A 14,150-nucleotide genomic window follows, 5' to 3' on the forward strand; every position below is an offset into this window, starting at 1 on the left:
GTAAAGGTAACAGTAGAAGAAACTAATGAATTAATGTCGATTCTCTAAACCATCTATACAGCGGGAGGTGTTTATGTGAAATAAATCAAAGTCAGCTTTAGCTTTCAGGATTATTTATTTACATCGAGAACTATACAAACCATAACCAATATGACAACAACATATAGTGAACAGTGTGCCTTCCCCCCCCACAGTACACTGAACATTATCACATATCAACACTATAAAATGCATTTATGCAGCATGCAAAGCACGAATGAAGCATGATGTGACCTTTTGACATGTAACCACAGCAAGTACAGCACTCCCATAAACATTGCATACAGTCAGTAACTCAAGTATCATCAAAAAATTATTTACAAAGGCAGCGTTAAAATGTTTTCTACATTTTAAAATTAATGCATCGTTTCAAAATAACATGTGCTGATATCTTACTGATTTAGAAACAGCCAGGTAAACAATGCCTGGTTACATTCTGGAGCACAAACATTTATTTACAAGGTAAGGGTTTAAAAATTGTTATACCACTCCAGCAAAAATAATCTATAGGAACTATTAAAAAACTACAGAAATTATTCTGACGCATGATCAAGTTAAATCCAATGGATTTTGGCTTCAGGTTTCATTAATAGATTCCCTCACAAGGACCATAAGCTGAAATAAATTGTCTCACAGTGTCATTGCCATCACCCATTTACTGCTGAATATATATATTAGCATTTAAAAACGGACTGAGTGAAGAGATTTTTCACGTAGTTGCATTTCCAGACCTTTGCTGACATACAAACTTTGCTGTACTTCAGTTTTAGCTGCGTCAAAGATCTGCACACACACACGCATACATACACTCTACTGCTTGACCTACACCATTTTTGTGTTTCTAAACATACAGTGTAGATTTTGGCATTTCAAAATAAAAGTGAACTAAAGAAGTGTTATATCACCATGTAAACTACAGGTGTGCAATAATCACAAACTGATTGTATTTCAGGCATGTGTGAATTAAAAAGTTAAAAGGATCCACTTGGGTTTCATGTAGTTATAAATATATGATTTTTTTTTTTAAATCTTCGTTTAAACATTTTGTTTTATATATAAAGTATTACACATAGGCAAATCGTGATAGAGGAATATCCTATCTTTAAAAATTCATTTGGGGAATAGGCACTTTAACCTCCTAGGACCTGGCGTCCACATATTTGGACATCACATTTTGGGTTATTTAGACCAAAATACTCAATTTTGCTCTACAAGGGCCTGATAACCAGTTACGAGGACATTATACTGCTACTGTTCTATTGAAATTTTAAACAAATATCCTCATTTGTGGCTCTCATTTTTCTTAGAAATGAAAATTTGGTAAAAATAATAAAATAAAATCTGGCAATTCTTTGTTTTTACATTCATCGGGCCCCAATATGCCCAAATATCAAAGATAAATTAAAAATGCATGCTGTGGAAGAATTCGGGTCTTAAAAGGTTAAAATATAAACTAAATTAAAATAAGCAGCTTTTTTTCTTTGAGTAAAAAGTACATTTCCCACAGATAGCATTGGTACTCTGGTAAGATTAGCAGTTGGTACCATCAATCAGAAAGACCTGCAAACACATGGATGCACTGAGAATGCTACTTTTAGCACCATGTTGAGTTCATATGAGCTATACATTCAATGTACAAGACATCCAAAAACCTGTGACTTGTATTGTTTTCAGTAATAGATACACTGGTTAAACCCCCAAAACTGCATCTTAAGGGTAAATTTACAAGTAAGGGATTTCTCAGCTAACAACTTTCTCACAAAAGGCACTGATGGTACATTAAAATTCTCACCCTCGTCCAAGTCTCTTAGACGGTGTTTTGTGTTTTTTGTACACGGTCAACATATACAAATGTTCGAGCACTTTGAAGCTAGGTGAGCAGTAACACATTCTGAACTTTATATGTGATATCATTCATGGAAAATCTGATGTGCGGTCATTATAATGTACTGTTAAAAACCCAAAATGAAGTTTATGAAGATCCATTTATGGTTGGATAATATTTTTGTAAAAACAAAAGCATTTTGAATCGATGGATTCCGTTATGTTTTGTAAAACTGACCATTTCAAAGCACAATAAAATAAAAAAAAAAAATATGACTATAATCTTCTTTTCACATAATTTCATACTGCTTAAAAATACTTGGCTAATTAGCCATTAAATCTTATTAGGCTTTTTACAATCATCATGTAGTCAACATTTTTGGCTAGTAGTACAATTGGCTGTCTCCATGTGTCTCCTGAACTTGCAGATAGTCTTTCAGAAAACTTAATAGCTATTTCACAGCACAGATGTTACATTCTTTTTGGGAAAAAAGGGGTAAAGGATATACTGTACCAGCTCCTGGTCTATGGACTCTTTCTTCCTACTGGCTCCTCGTGTTTTCATCTTTCTTGTCGTTGGCTGACGACTGAGCACTTGCATGGTCTGCAGGGACTCAAGGTCTTTGGCCATTTTGGATTTTTAAGCTCATTGTCATGACTGCATGATAATACGTTATATGTTTAGGTTAGATTTTATGTTAGCTCAATTTAATTGATAATCTTGTGTTGATAGGTCCTTTGTGACATTGTTCTGTGCCAACCTCGACACAGAAAACTTGTAGAGGACAGCTGCAAATGCAATTTTAACATTTTTTTCTCCGTTTTTCTTTGAGTTGTTAGCGAATTGTAGATTTGTAACTTTTCATTTGTCTAATTTAGTTAGTTGATTGGCATTTTCACAATAGGTAAGGGCTGTTTTGTTTGTTATGTTGTCCTTACCGCTCCGTGAAACATACTTGCACCTTCTTTCCTGTACCCCTATTTAAATAAACGTTTTAAAAAACCCTCCTATCTCCTCAGAAACCATCTTCATCTTCTCGGGTAGAGTTTTGTGTATTGTGTAAGAAGGCTTCCTTCTCTGTTTGCATGGCCTCTTCCTTTATTATGCAGCTATCTTCGTAATTGTCACACTTGGCTAACGCCTCCTCTGCACTGTTGCGTATACCATAGCCAAAGTAGATGGCAAAACCTACAATTCACATAGAAACATGAATTAATGGACAATAATAAAACAAGTTTAAAAAAATAAAATTACAGCAGAGACGTTAATTGTTACTGCTGGTCTAAAGTACCTATGGTCATCCAGATGGCAAAACGCAACCACGTTCCTTTGTCGAGCTGCATCATCAGGTACACGTTCACAAACATGCTAATGATCGGCACCAGTGGCACCAATGGGACCTGTGGATAGAGTATTTATTGGGTATAAGACTGGCTAAAACTTTGCATTTAAAACAAATTTTACAATCTGCAAAGCAATCTTAGACGTACGGGCAATGTAGGAGAATCCCTGACAAAATTAAGTGTTATTTTTTTAACGCTCGATTGAAAAATTGTGCAGCACTTTTAATTCAAAACTCTCATAATTCTTTTCCTGAGTGAGAAATTAAGACTTATTGTGGAATTACCCAATAAGCCCTAAATGCTTTTTTCTCAATATCTGCTCACAATAAAATCTAAACTGGCATTTTCTGTCTCTAGAATCACATCACATAGTACATTAGTATATTATATCTCATATTTAACTCTTTATTTTACATGGAGGAAGTTACTTTGAAAGAGGATCTGGGTGTTATTGATTATTAATTTCTAAAAGTGACAAGCTCACACTGCTATGTGGGTATGAGATAGCATGAGAAAAGCCTTTAGCAAAAGGACACACACTCACTTTGAAGGCAAGGTTGGTTTTGCTCTGTGGCTGTCTCCATATAATAATGATTAGAACCAGGCAGATAGCCACTATAACACAGAGGGCAGTCAGAGACCAGCGTGCATACCCTCCCTGAGAAGCTACAACACTGAAGACACACACCAAAACACCTGGTGGGGAAAAAAAACAAAATAAACAAGCGATGACACCAGATGATGTGCTGCATCGGTAATCACATGAATAGTTCTGGGACTTCCATCCAGTTTCTCACCAAGTATACTGGTGCAGATGTTGACGATGAGTCCAGAGAGAGATGACGGCTCAGTGTTCGGAGGGTTAATAAGTTTTTTGAAAGTAAAGTGATCATCAGGTTGCGATAAAATATCAACACTCCCATCCCTATATGTAATTTCAGACTCATCCTGAGTATTGGCCATCTCATAGGCTGCACTGGGCTGTAAAGGCTGGTACCTTCACAAGACAAAAAAAGAAAATTACAAAAATGAAAGTGTAAGACTCCCTATCCCACTGTTCCCACAACTCAAACGTCTGCATACAACAGAGCTATAATTAGTAGCACATTTAAAAATCCATTATGCTAGGATAAGACACCATTCTGATGCGCCGACAGCTGGTTTTCCTGCTTTTCTCTACTCTCTACATCAAAGCAGAGCAGAAAAGCAGTATTAAAGACACACAAATCTGCTCAGACTGCACTGTGCCATCTAGCTGATGGTTTCACCTTTCACCTCTGAAACTAACACGCAAGCACAACTGGCCGGGTCATAAAAACACTGAACAGAGAGGCTCATGTTGCAACACACAATAAAATCTCATCATTAAATATTATTAAATCATTATTATAACCTAACAGCTATCAAATCAATGACATACAAATAATGTGCATTCTTTTTCTTATTATTCCCACTGACACGATTTAGAAAAGGTGGAGGTCAGTCGTTTCAGTACAGTACTGTAGGAATTCCCGAGTAATTATTTGAGTAATTAAAATTACACGACTCTAATAAAAAATAAAAAAATACAATAAAATGAATAAAAATAAGGGACCACTTGATCATCACGGTAAAATTCATAATGTAACAGCTCTAAAACTGTAGTTTTGCTTTTTGTTTGTGCTCCTGAGCTCCTCCTATTCCTGTGTCTCTCAGCATAGTTAAGTATGTGGAAGAGATACCAGGAGACGGTCTGCTACACAAGAAGAGCACGACCAGGCTGTCGCTCTTTGTGTTAGGAAGAACAGCAGGAGCCCTGCCAGAGCTCAGGCCCCCAGAGGCTACTTCCATACGTGCTTCCTACCGAGCTTTTAGAGACTCTGAGACAGTGGGAGGAGGTCGTGTCATCCTGTATTCATACGAGCACGATACTAGTGTGTGAGCACAGGCCCCGCTAGAAGATGCCCTAACCTCATGTCACTTTCATGAACTCTTTCTGACATAAAAACCAGTAAAACTAGACTACAATCAATCAATCATGAGTGATAACGACACAGCAATACTCGATAATAAACATGTGCAAAACCGTTCCCTTTTTGGGGGGTGTCTTCGTTTTTCCCTTTCCATTGCTCGTCCCTTCACTTATATTTGCACCGAAGCAGGAGAAATGGATTCACAGTGGTTCACTCTTCATAACCAGAGTGTTTAAATATGCCTGAGTTAAACTGCCTTTGTGATGATTAAGTGGTCTCTTAATGTTTTTATTTTCATTATGTCCATTTCTACATTTATCCTCGCCAGACATCATAGACTAGTCTGTTGATATCATTGTGGGAAATCGGGTCAGACCAGAGTGTCCAGTATGCAGTATTAAAATAGAAAATAAAACACTTAAGGCCTAATAAATAAGTGATGAGGGCTACCTGAGGACCAGCACACAAGCTGCCACCAGAGTGTAGGCCAGCAAAGTCCCAATAGACATGAGGTCAACCAGGTCCTTCAAGTCAAAAAGGAATGCCATCACCGCTGCAGGAGACACAGGTGAACCATATGAAGGTTACAAAAGCCGTAAAGAACATTAATTGCATGAAAGCAATGCAGACATTGTATTTTTTCAGCTTAATTATTTAGAAGCTTGAACGACTTGCCACCATCCTCCTTCCATAAGGGGGCACTGTTGCCTTTGGCTTCATCTCAGCTACCTACCAGATAAAAGCCCTGCCACAAAGGTGGAGATGATAGGAGTCTTCCTCGCGCTGACACGCGCCAGAAATGAGAAGAGCAGACCATCACGGGCCATAGCAAAGATAATGCGTGGGAGTGGAAACATGGAGCCAAGGAGACTAAGCCAAGGATAAAAGGAAGGAGGAGGAGGAGGCACAGATTTATAACTTGAAAGAATGTGTGTGCAGTGTGGTGTCACACAAGTCCACCATCATTTTTCAGCCCAACACCCTGACAGCAAGTTGCTGCGGTCATGCATTGTACTGGTAAATTTACAAACTTGATTAAAGTTGAGTTAGTGTGTTTAAGGCCATGTGTACCAAGAGTCGCCTAGGATCAGAACAAAGTAACCCCAGCCAGTTTAATTTAGTTTGTGACCTCACCTGCCGCAAGACCTGATGTTATTGTTGCTATTAGAGGGGTTTTGGTTCGTGTGCTGACTTTAGCCAAGCATTTGAAGAGCAGGCCATCTTCTGCCATGGCCCAGATCACTCTGGGCATTGGGAACATGGAGCCTAGTAAACTAGTACACAGGAGAAAAAGAAAAACATGCCATGCGAGTCAATCCACACAAAATGTATAACAAGTTTCAAAAGATTAAAACAAAAAACAAAAAAAGTGAGTGGATCTAATGTAAATGCATTCAAACTGTAGGTCTACGTGATTGCTGAGCCAGCTGAGAGATTTACTCTCATTCTCATTCAGTTTCAGTGATGTGGAGTGTGACGTTCGGTCATTGTTGTTAATGCAGTTCATCCCACAGGTGTCATTGGCACTGAACTTCAGGCTCCCTACACTTTTATTTCAGGCCTTTCATTTCAGTGTCAAGTTTAGCAAATTAGCAAACATGCTGCTCTTTAATAATAGCCAAACTACTACCTAAGAACGAGCGTGCCAATTAGTACGGATAAAGACAGTTAGTAAATGTTTTTTTTAAATCCATGAAACAATATATAATTAAGACATAAGCAAAAATCCACAATACATCATAATATTTCTAGGAAATTATTCTTGAGATTAAAATTTTCTCCCAAAGTATTTGAAGCTGAATTAAAGTCACCCTGTGGAGTTACCTGCTATTAGCTTGATGTAATAATATTTTATTGTGTGGGACTTTGCTTCAACACAGATGCACTACTCAGTTAATCGGCAGGTGGCACAGCTTATCAAAAATACAGCCCAACCACGTCCCACTGCAGGCTTGTTTTAACACGTATATGCTTTGTGCTTTTAATGTTTTATAAGCAAATATAATTGTAAGACATCAAGAATAAACACAATGAATTTTAGTGAGTAAAACTACGTATACAATATATTTTTGTTACAGGAAAACACCACAGGGCATCTTTCAATAAATCAAATATTACTTGTGCAAATGCATTTCATTAACATCAATATTCATTCTGCAACTCGGTCCATAAGATAATACCTTTGATGGTTTCTGCCACTTATTTGCATATTCAATCTCAGATCTAGTTAATCTTAGACTAAGCAAAAAAGACAATAATAAAATTATAGAAAGTGTAAAAGACGTGAATTATTCATTCCTAAAAAAAAAAAAGCGTGCTAAATAATTACAGGTCCTCCATGAATGCTCATGCTGAGAGGCAGCAGGAAACACACTTACCTAGTCGACAGTGCACATAAAGAGCCAATGGCCACTGCGTAAGTGGCTCCCTCCCAGCCCACATACTTAAAAGCCACAGGAAGAGGGCTGCTCTTGTCCAGCAAGTAGTAAGGCATCATCACAGTGAGGGCTGCAGATACACCAAAGTATGCCACAAAGCAAATGAGGAGAGAGGCCACAATGCCAACAGGAATGGCCCTCTGTGGATTCTTTACTTCTTCTCCTGGGGAGGGAACATGATCCAGCATGTTAAGAGAACATAGCTCCTTTATGAGTCACCAATTTAATATATTCTCCCTCACCTGTAGTGGCAATGCAGTCAAACCCTATGAAGGCATAAAAACAGGTTGCTGCACCAGAAAGGACTCCAGTCCAACCGAAGGGCATGAAACCACCAGCACCGAGAACATCCTCATTTGGAATGAAATCGGACACACTAGAAATAACAGACAGAAAATATTTACTCATTTAATAAAAACCTCTGATGTATCATTAGGGATATAGACATTTGGGAAGAAGATATTTAGTAAACGCACTTAGAAGTAGAGTTTCTGGTGGCATTAAGGATCTTTTCAGGGTTCAGGTTCCAGTTTTCTTTGTTTCCTTTAACTAAGCCAGAGATGACTACAAACACCAGCACCAGTACATTGATGCAGGTAAACACTTTGTTTACCATGGCTGACTCTTTTACACCAAATACAAGCAGCCCTGCAAGCAGTAAAAACATGAACGATTAAAGAACATAATCTGAAGCAATAGACAAAACAAGCGAGAGATGCATCCATTTCTGACCTGTCAGAACGATTATGATTACGACAGCAAATATGTCTGGATATTCTGCCAAGACTCCCGGGGCGTTCATGGTCATGTATTGTCTGCAAATCAGCTCAATCTTCCTTCCAATAAGCTCATCAAAGGTTGCGCTCCATGCCCGGGCCACGCTCGAAGTTCCTGTGCAAACAGTATCCGGTATGTAAACTTAACAAGAATCAAGAGTAGCAGGGAACTCCCTCTTTATTTAAAGCGTCTCACCAATGACATAAGCGAGAATGAGGTTCCAGCCGGTGATAAATGCCCATACTTCTCCAACCGTAACATAGCTGTAGAGGTAAGCCGAGCCAGTTTTGGGAACACGCGCTCCAAACTCGGCGTAGCACAGACCAGCCAAGACTGAAGCCATGGCAGCGATGAGGAAGGAGATGACAATGGCGGGTCCTGAATTTTCTCGGGCTACGGCACCAGCGAGCACGTAGACGCCAGCACCGAGTGTGCTGCCGACGCCCAGGGCCACAAGGTCAAACGTGTTAAGACATCGAGCCAAGCGGGACTCCTCTATGCTACTGTCCACAACCTTCACTCTCAGAAGTTTCTTCCCAATGCCTTTCAGTGAAGACAGAATCATCTTGGTTTACAGTTTGGAGAATTTCGTCAATAGATTCCTGTTGATAAAGCAGAACAGAAATAAGGACAAAATAAGAAAGACTACGCAACTGTCAATAAGCAAATGAAGACGATCTAAATCCAAAAAACATTTGGTTTAAATGTAACACGTATAACATGTATGTTTACAACACAAGAAACTATAAAGTTATTAGTCTGAAAAGAAAAAAAACCTATCCCATAATTCTTGCCATTACTGTAGGACTACAGTTATCAGTATTGTCATCCATTAGTTAATTGGATAACAAATACTTTTGCTTATTAATGAACAAAAATAGATACAAAAAGACAAAAAATAAATAAATAAAAACAGGTCTTTTAAATTGTAGGAATTTTAGTAATTGTAATGCCTAAATAACTAAATCGTTTAATTGTATTTATGTGCCATATTAAAATCTAAATTTTAACAGAAAACATTTTTTAAATGCAAAAATAAATTAATAAATAATCACAAGTACAGTTACATCAAGGCATGCTTGCAACCTGAACTACGGCACACAATAAAACAGCCTTTACTCGGTGTTCTTCGAAGGCTTTCTTACATTAGCAAGAAGCACAAAAAATGTTCAGGCATTATTGCATCTTCTAGACGAGAAAAATTTGTTGCGTGTTGAAGTGTTTTTGCACGTGTGGTAACACGTGTGGAATGTGGTAGTGAATGAGTGAGTACGTGTGTCTGTACGCCTTTAAAGCAGTTGTGGTGGCTGCAATGAGGAAAAGCAAGCATAACAACATTGCACTGCTGCAATGTTTCCTGCAGCAGAAAACTGACATTCTAATGGTGTACATAACAATAATTGATGTTAATGCAACCTAACAACTAGGGCTGTGCGATACGACCAAAATCTCATATCCCGATATAAGAATTTTATCATCCCGATAATGATATAAATCACAAAAATGTAACATTTTCTGTAAATTCTGTGAATCTCGGGCAACTCGTCTTGCGGGAAGCGTTTTCAGCTGTGTGTCATGTAGGTGGAGTCGAGTGTTTTAACCGATGCATGAAACTATACATTTTTAGTTGTAAAGGCCGCCATTTTCTTTGTATTTATTACACGGCGTGCTGCGGGAAAAAGCCTGTTCTAACGTTTGACTCTAAGGTTTATTTTTTAGAACCTGACGACTCTTTTTTAATTCTCATCCGTAAATAATAATAAACATGCTCTTTTACGTGATTCCGTTTATTTTGAAAAGTCTCAACAGGATCTTGAGGTTTATTGTGAAAGCTTTATGTGGAACATAAACAAGCGGACACACGATGCTGTTACCGTCATTGTTGCTAACCACAACGCATAAAAACAGGCGCTTGTCCATCCGTAGTGTGGTTATATAAAATATAAGAGAATAGAGAACTATAAGAAATTAATATAGCCACTACAGTGACCATCAAAACCATGAAAAAATATTGCCGTAAACAGTTTATTTTGCGACACCACGGAACAAACGATTGCGTAAAATGAAATGATAGACGTTTTTATATCGTCATCCGATATATATCGTTATATCGAACAGCCCTACTAACAACTTTTACCTAGTAAAGGTTTTAATGAGCTTGTTTGAAAGTAAGAAAAACGTTTTCTTTCACTCCACCTGAACTCATCATCTGTACAAAGGCTCAGCCTCTTTGCTCTTTCCTGTTAATGACACTCTTCCATAGCTTAATACAGGAGACTAAAATTGAAATTCACTAAAGTTTGTTGGCAGATCAAAGTGAAATTAATGTTACTGACTGTATATTCTTACTGATAAATAACATAAAAAGACCAAACAAATGGCTGAATGCATGAAAATTCCAGTGACAGCGTGATTGTACAGGCTGCACTTCCGAAACTTTAGATCTGGGATTTATTCAGTTGTACTAAAGTATAGAATCTATGAAGCTCTTAAAGCATACTAGAAGAAATAGCAGAAGCAGAAACAGCTGTTTGGCTGCTCCCTTTTTCATAAGGGGTTGCCTCTACAGGTAACTCTGTTTAATTTTGCAGAGTTTTTACAACAGATGCCCTTCCAGACACGATCCTAAGGGGATTCAATTTCTCCTCCCAGAATCGAACTGGGAACTTTCCCTGTTCACTTGTTAGCCAAAGATGTCTACCACTACACAGCAGTGTCGGCCCAGGGTCCAGAATCAGTCCAGCAAACACTCCAATCAGGCCCACTGAACAGCTTTGGAAAATGTTAAGGAGCAAATAGATTTTTACATGGATTTTAATATGTTTTAAAGCTTTTCCTATTGTTAAAGACCCCACCCCACCTTTTCCATTCATACAACATCAAACTAAGTACCACCAAATTAAGTAATAGATAAACAATCAAATGACCAAAAAAAAGCTCCTGATTTTTCCATTATTTACTATAGAAATGTTTTTGTTTTTTGGTTTGTTTGTTTTTTACATTGATTTCACAGTGTAATAAATAAATAAATAAATAAAATGTATACATGTTAATGAAAACTTTACATTCTATAATTAAATGGACAGTCAAGGCAATTAACTACCAGGATTTTTGGGGTAATTTTACACATTTATCATGTGGTCTGGCTGGATGTGGCCCACAATATAAAATGATTTTGACATCCCTGCTATACACAAAATATACTGCATATCAAAGGACAGAAAGACCCCCTCCCCCTGCCTTAAAAAAAAAAACCCCCACACACAAAAAAAACCACACACCCACACACCCACGTGCGCAAACACACAGTGTCAATGAAGCTCTTCCAGCCTAACTTGCTAACCCACCGATCTTGCTCCTTAGCACATTTCTCAGGTTATTTCTACTCGAAACAAGTTTTGATCACGTAGGATTTACTGTATATCAGCTTTCTTGATTTGTATAGTCACATCACCAAATCAAAATTTCATTACACTGCATCAGCATTTATTCTGAAGATGTCAAACAAAGCTACACATTGCAGCATAAATGAATGCTGTGTTCAACAGAGAAAGTATGACCCAATGATTTGTATTGTCTGCACTGGATAAGTAGATTGGACTTCAATCACATTTTCTGTTCTCTACATTTACTGTTATCAACATTTCATGCTTCTGTTTACAATGGAAAGCGCATTACAAATCAATTTGAGCTTTTTTATCAGTACGTTTGCACAAGCAGTAGGAGGTTCACGACACAGATTACACAATCGCCAAGTAATTAACATGAGCAATAAGTGAAATAACGCAGAATCAACAGTAATGACAGTTGTATGCATTTAAAAACAGTTAAGTCAAACCACGATGCTCCCAATCATGTCGGACCAGCGTTTACGGCAATTCTTGGCAATGGATTGCTCAATCTTAAAGTCCCTTTTAAAACATCACATCAGAGACGGCTATAGACCTGCCAAACAATACTGACGTGTGCTCACTTTTACAACACAGTGCAGAGCAAGAACTTCTACCTTTACTGATGAACTCAGCTGCTCTGCTTTTAGTTCCAAGTTGCAACTTCTCTCTTTAGATCCAGAATCAGTTTCAGAAGAACAGAGTTGGGGGAGACGTTTACAAGCACCGCTGAGACATATGACACAGATGCCTCTTAGTGTACAAAACATTCAGGTGTCTCGCTCACAAATAGAACAGTGACACATCACATGGCCTCAGGAGCAGCTGTGATGCCAGATATAATCCCTCAGGGGCTAAACAAACAGACTCTGGCAGGTTTTCGTCAATTCAAGAACACAGCAAGGCTATGGAAATTATGATCTGATTATATTACTTCACCCTCTTACAGCAATTTATTCAAGGAAACTTGTGTTGGCTTGTGTTAGGAATTAATGTAGAAGAAAAAGAACTCTATGACTGGTAAGCAGACACATTAACAGTAGAGAACTGAATATCTGGAGAAGAAACTGGATTTGGAGATTATGATCACAAGACAATCCACAATCCAGGCTTTACTTTATGAGTTTATAGCCAAACAAGCAGGTTTAGACCAAACGTATGCACAAGGAGCTAGTACTCAATAAATCTGCAGCTAAATGAAGGCCAGGTATTTCTATTTTATTCTTATTTTGAAAGTGGCAACCTGTGAGTGATTAAAACGTGCACATTTTCCATGCGAAGATGTTATGAATTGTTTAACTGTAAAGCTATGACTCCTTACTTGGGTTTCAAACTTCCCCAGAATGCGTTTAGCTCTTCATCTCTGGCAGGACGCTCCACCCCCCCACCCCTAGTCTCTTGATCAGACCAGCTGAAGTTAGTTTGCAGTTGATGGTGATAAGCAGATGGTTTATCCAATCATGTGCCAAGTGTTTTTGAGAGTGCTAGTGCTTTTCCAAACACTTTACAAGGACAATATTCCAGATGGATCTGTGTAATAAACCATCTGCCATGTCAGGTTAGAGTACCACCACCGCTAGTCAGAAAGTCCTCTGTCTGACCTTGACACTTCTGAGTTGCCTTTCTAGGTTGTTGTGACCTGGTCACCTAGGTATTTCAATTCTGTGCGATTACACCAAAATCCGGTTGCCAAAATAAACAGGGCTGAAACTAAAAAGGAAATAAGTACATCTGGTATCAGTGGAAAATGTTAAAATAAGTAAGGCATGGAAGAATTTGCCCTTATAAGCTGCTAGAGGAAAACAAACGTCATTTTCCTGGGATAAAAAAAAGTGACAAACTGCAGAGAGCTTCCGAAGCGTTCACATGATGTGGCGTGTAACGGCTGAGCTAAAAACAGAGGGTGGGCGGGAAAGGACACTGCCCTCTTCTCAACCAATCAATGAGCACAACACCTGCCCATGGCACATAGGGGTACACAAGTATATTTGGAACAGAAGTCAATCACATGCTTCTCACTTTTTGGCTGTAGGCAAAACATTGCTCCTTCAAATGCCTTTGATAAATGCTGTGACACTGGTATACGTTTGAGGACGACAGGAGGAAAACAGTGAGAACTCAAAGAAAACTTTGAGCTAACAAAGTAACTACAGCTCTGGTCAAAACCAAAACAAGAAAGAAAGAAAAAAAATCACAGGTAAACTGGATTAGGTATTTGAGGTGATGGGAAAGACTTGGTATTCCAATTTTAATAGAAACAACATCTCAAAAGACTCTTCGTGTACATTGATTTAAAAGATAGTATTGACTATGTGCACGTTAGCATATGCTACTTCCGGTGCGGAAACTCCTGTGGGGAGCTTTGTTTCCGGTGTCCTATTCGCGCC

At 38.3% G+C, this 14,150-nt stretch overlaps 1 protein-coding gene across 4 annotated transcripts in view; it reads right to left on the reverse strand.

The window, feature by feature from the left end:
* Positions 1–1,473: 1,473 nt before the first annotated feature.
* The window catches only part of LOC102196361 (high affinity cationic amino acid transporter 1-like), a 17,924-nt gene continuing 5,247 nt past the window's right edge, over positions 1,474–14,150 (reverse strand). For 2 of the 4 annotated variants that reach the window (XM_005735978.2, XM_013911597.1), the window contains exons 2-12: positions 8,570–8,976; positions 8,330–8,488; positions 8,074–8,245; positions 7,840–7,973; positions 7,538–7,760; positions 6,294–6,433; positions 5,610–5,712; positions 4,005–4,204; positions 3,752–3,903; positions 3,156–3,264; positions 1,474–3,052 (exon numbers count right to left, since the gene is read on the reverse strand). In XM_005735978.2, coding sequence (XP_005736035.1) covers positions 2,880–3,052; positions 3,156–3,264; positions 3,752–3,903; positions 4,005–4,204; positions 5,610–5,712; positions 6,294–6,433; positions 7,538–7,760; positions 7,840–7,973; positions 8,074–8,245; positions 8,330–8,488; positions 8,570–8,939 — 1,935 coding nt within the window. In that variant the 5' untranslated portion in view covers positions 8,940–8,976 and the 3' untranslated portion in view covers positions 1,474–2,879. Of the gene's footprint in view, positions 3,053–3,155; positions 3,265–3,751; positions 3,904–4,004; positions 4,205–5,609; positions 5,713–5,892; positions 6,030–6,293; positions 6,434–7,537; positions 7,761–7,839; positions 7,974–8,073; positions 8,246–8,329; positions 8,489–8,569; positions 8,977–12,380; positions 12,538–14,150 lie in introns of those variants that run through there. The other 2 variants (XM_005735977.2, XM_013911598.1) reach the window with 2 other exon arrangements.

This window comes from Pundamilia nyererei, unplaced genomic scaffold (assembly GCF_000239375.1).
Source record: "Pundamilia nyererei isolate P.nyererei 1_Seehausen unplaced genomic scaffold, PunNye1.0 scaffold00066, whole genome shotgun sequence".
Taxonomy (NCBI): domain Eukaryota; kingdom Metazoa; phylum Chordata; class Actinopteri; order Cichliformes; family Cichlidae; genus Pundamilia; species Pundamilia nyererei.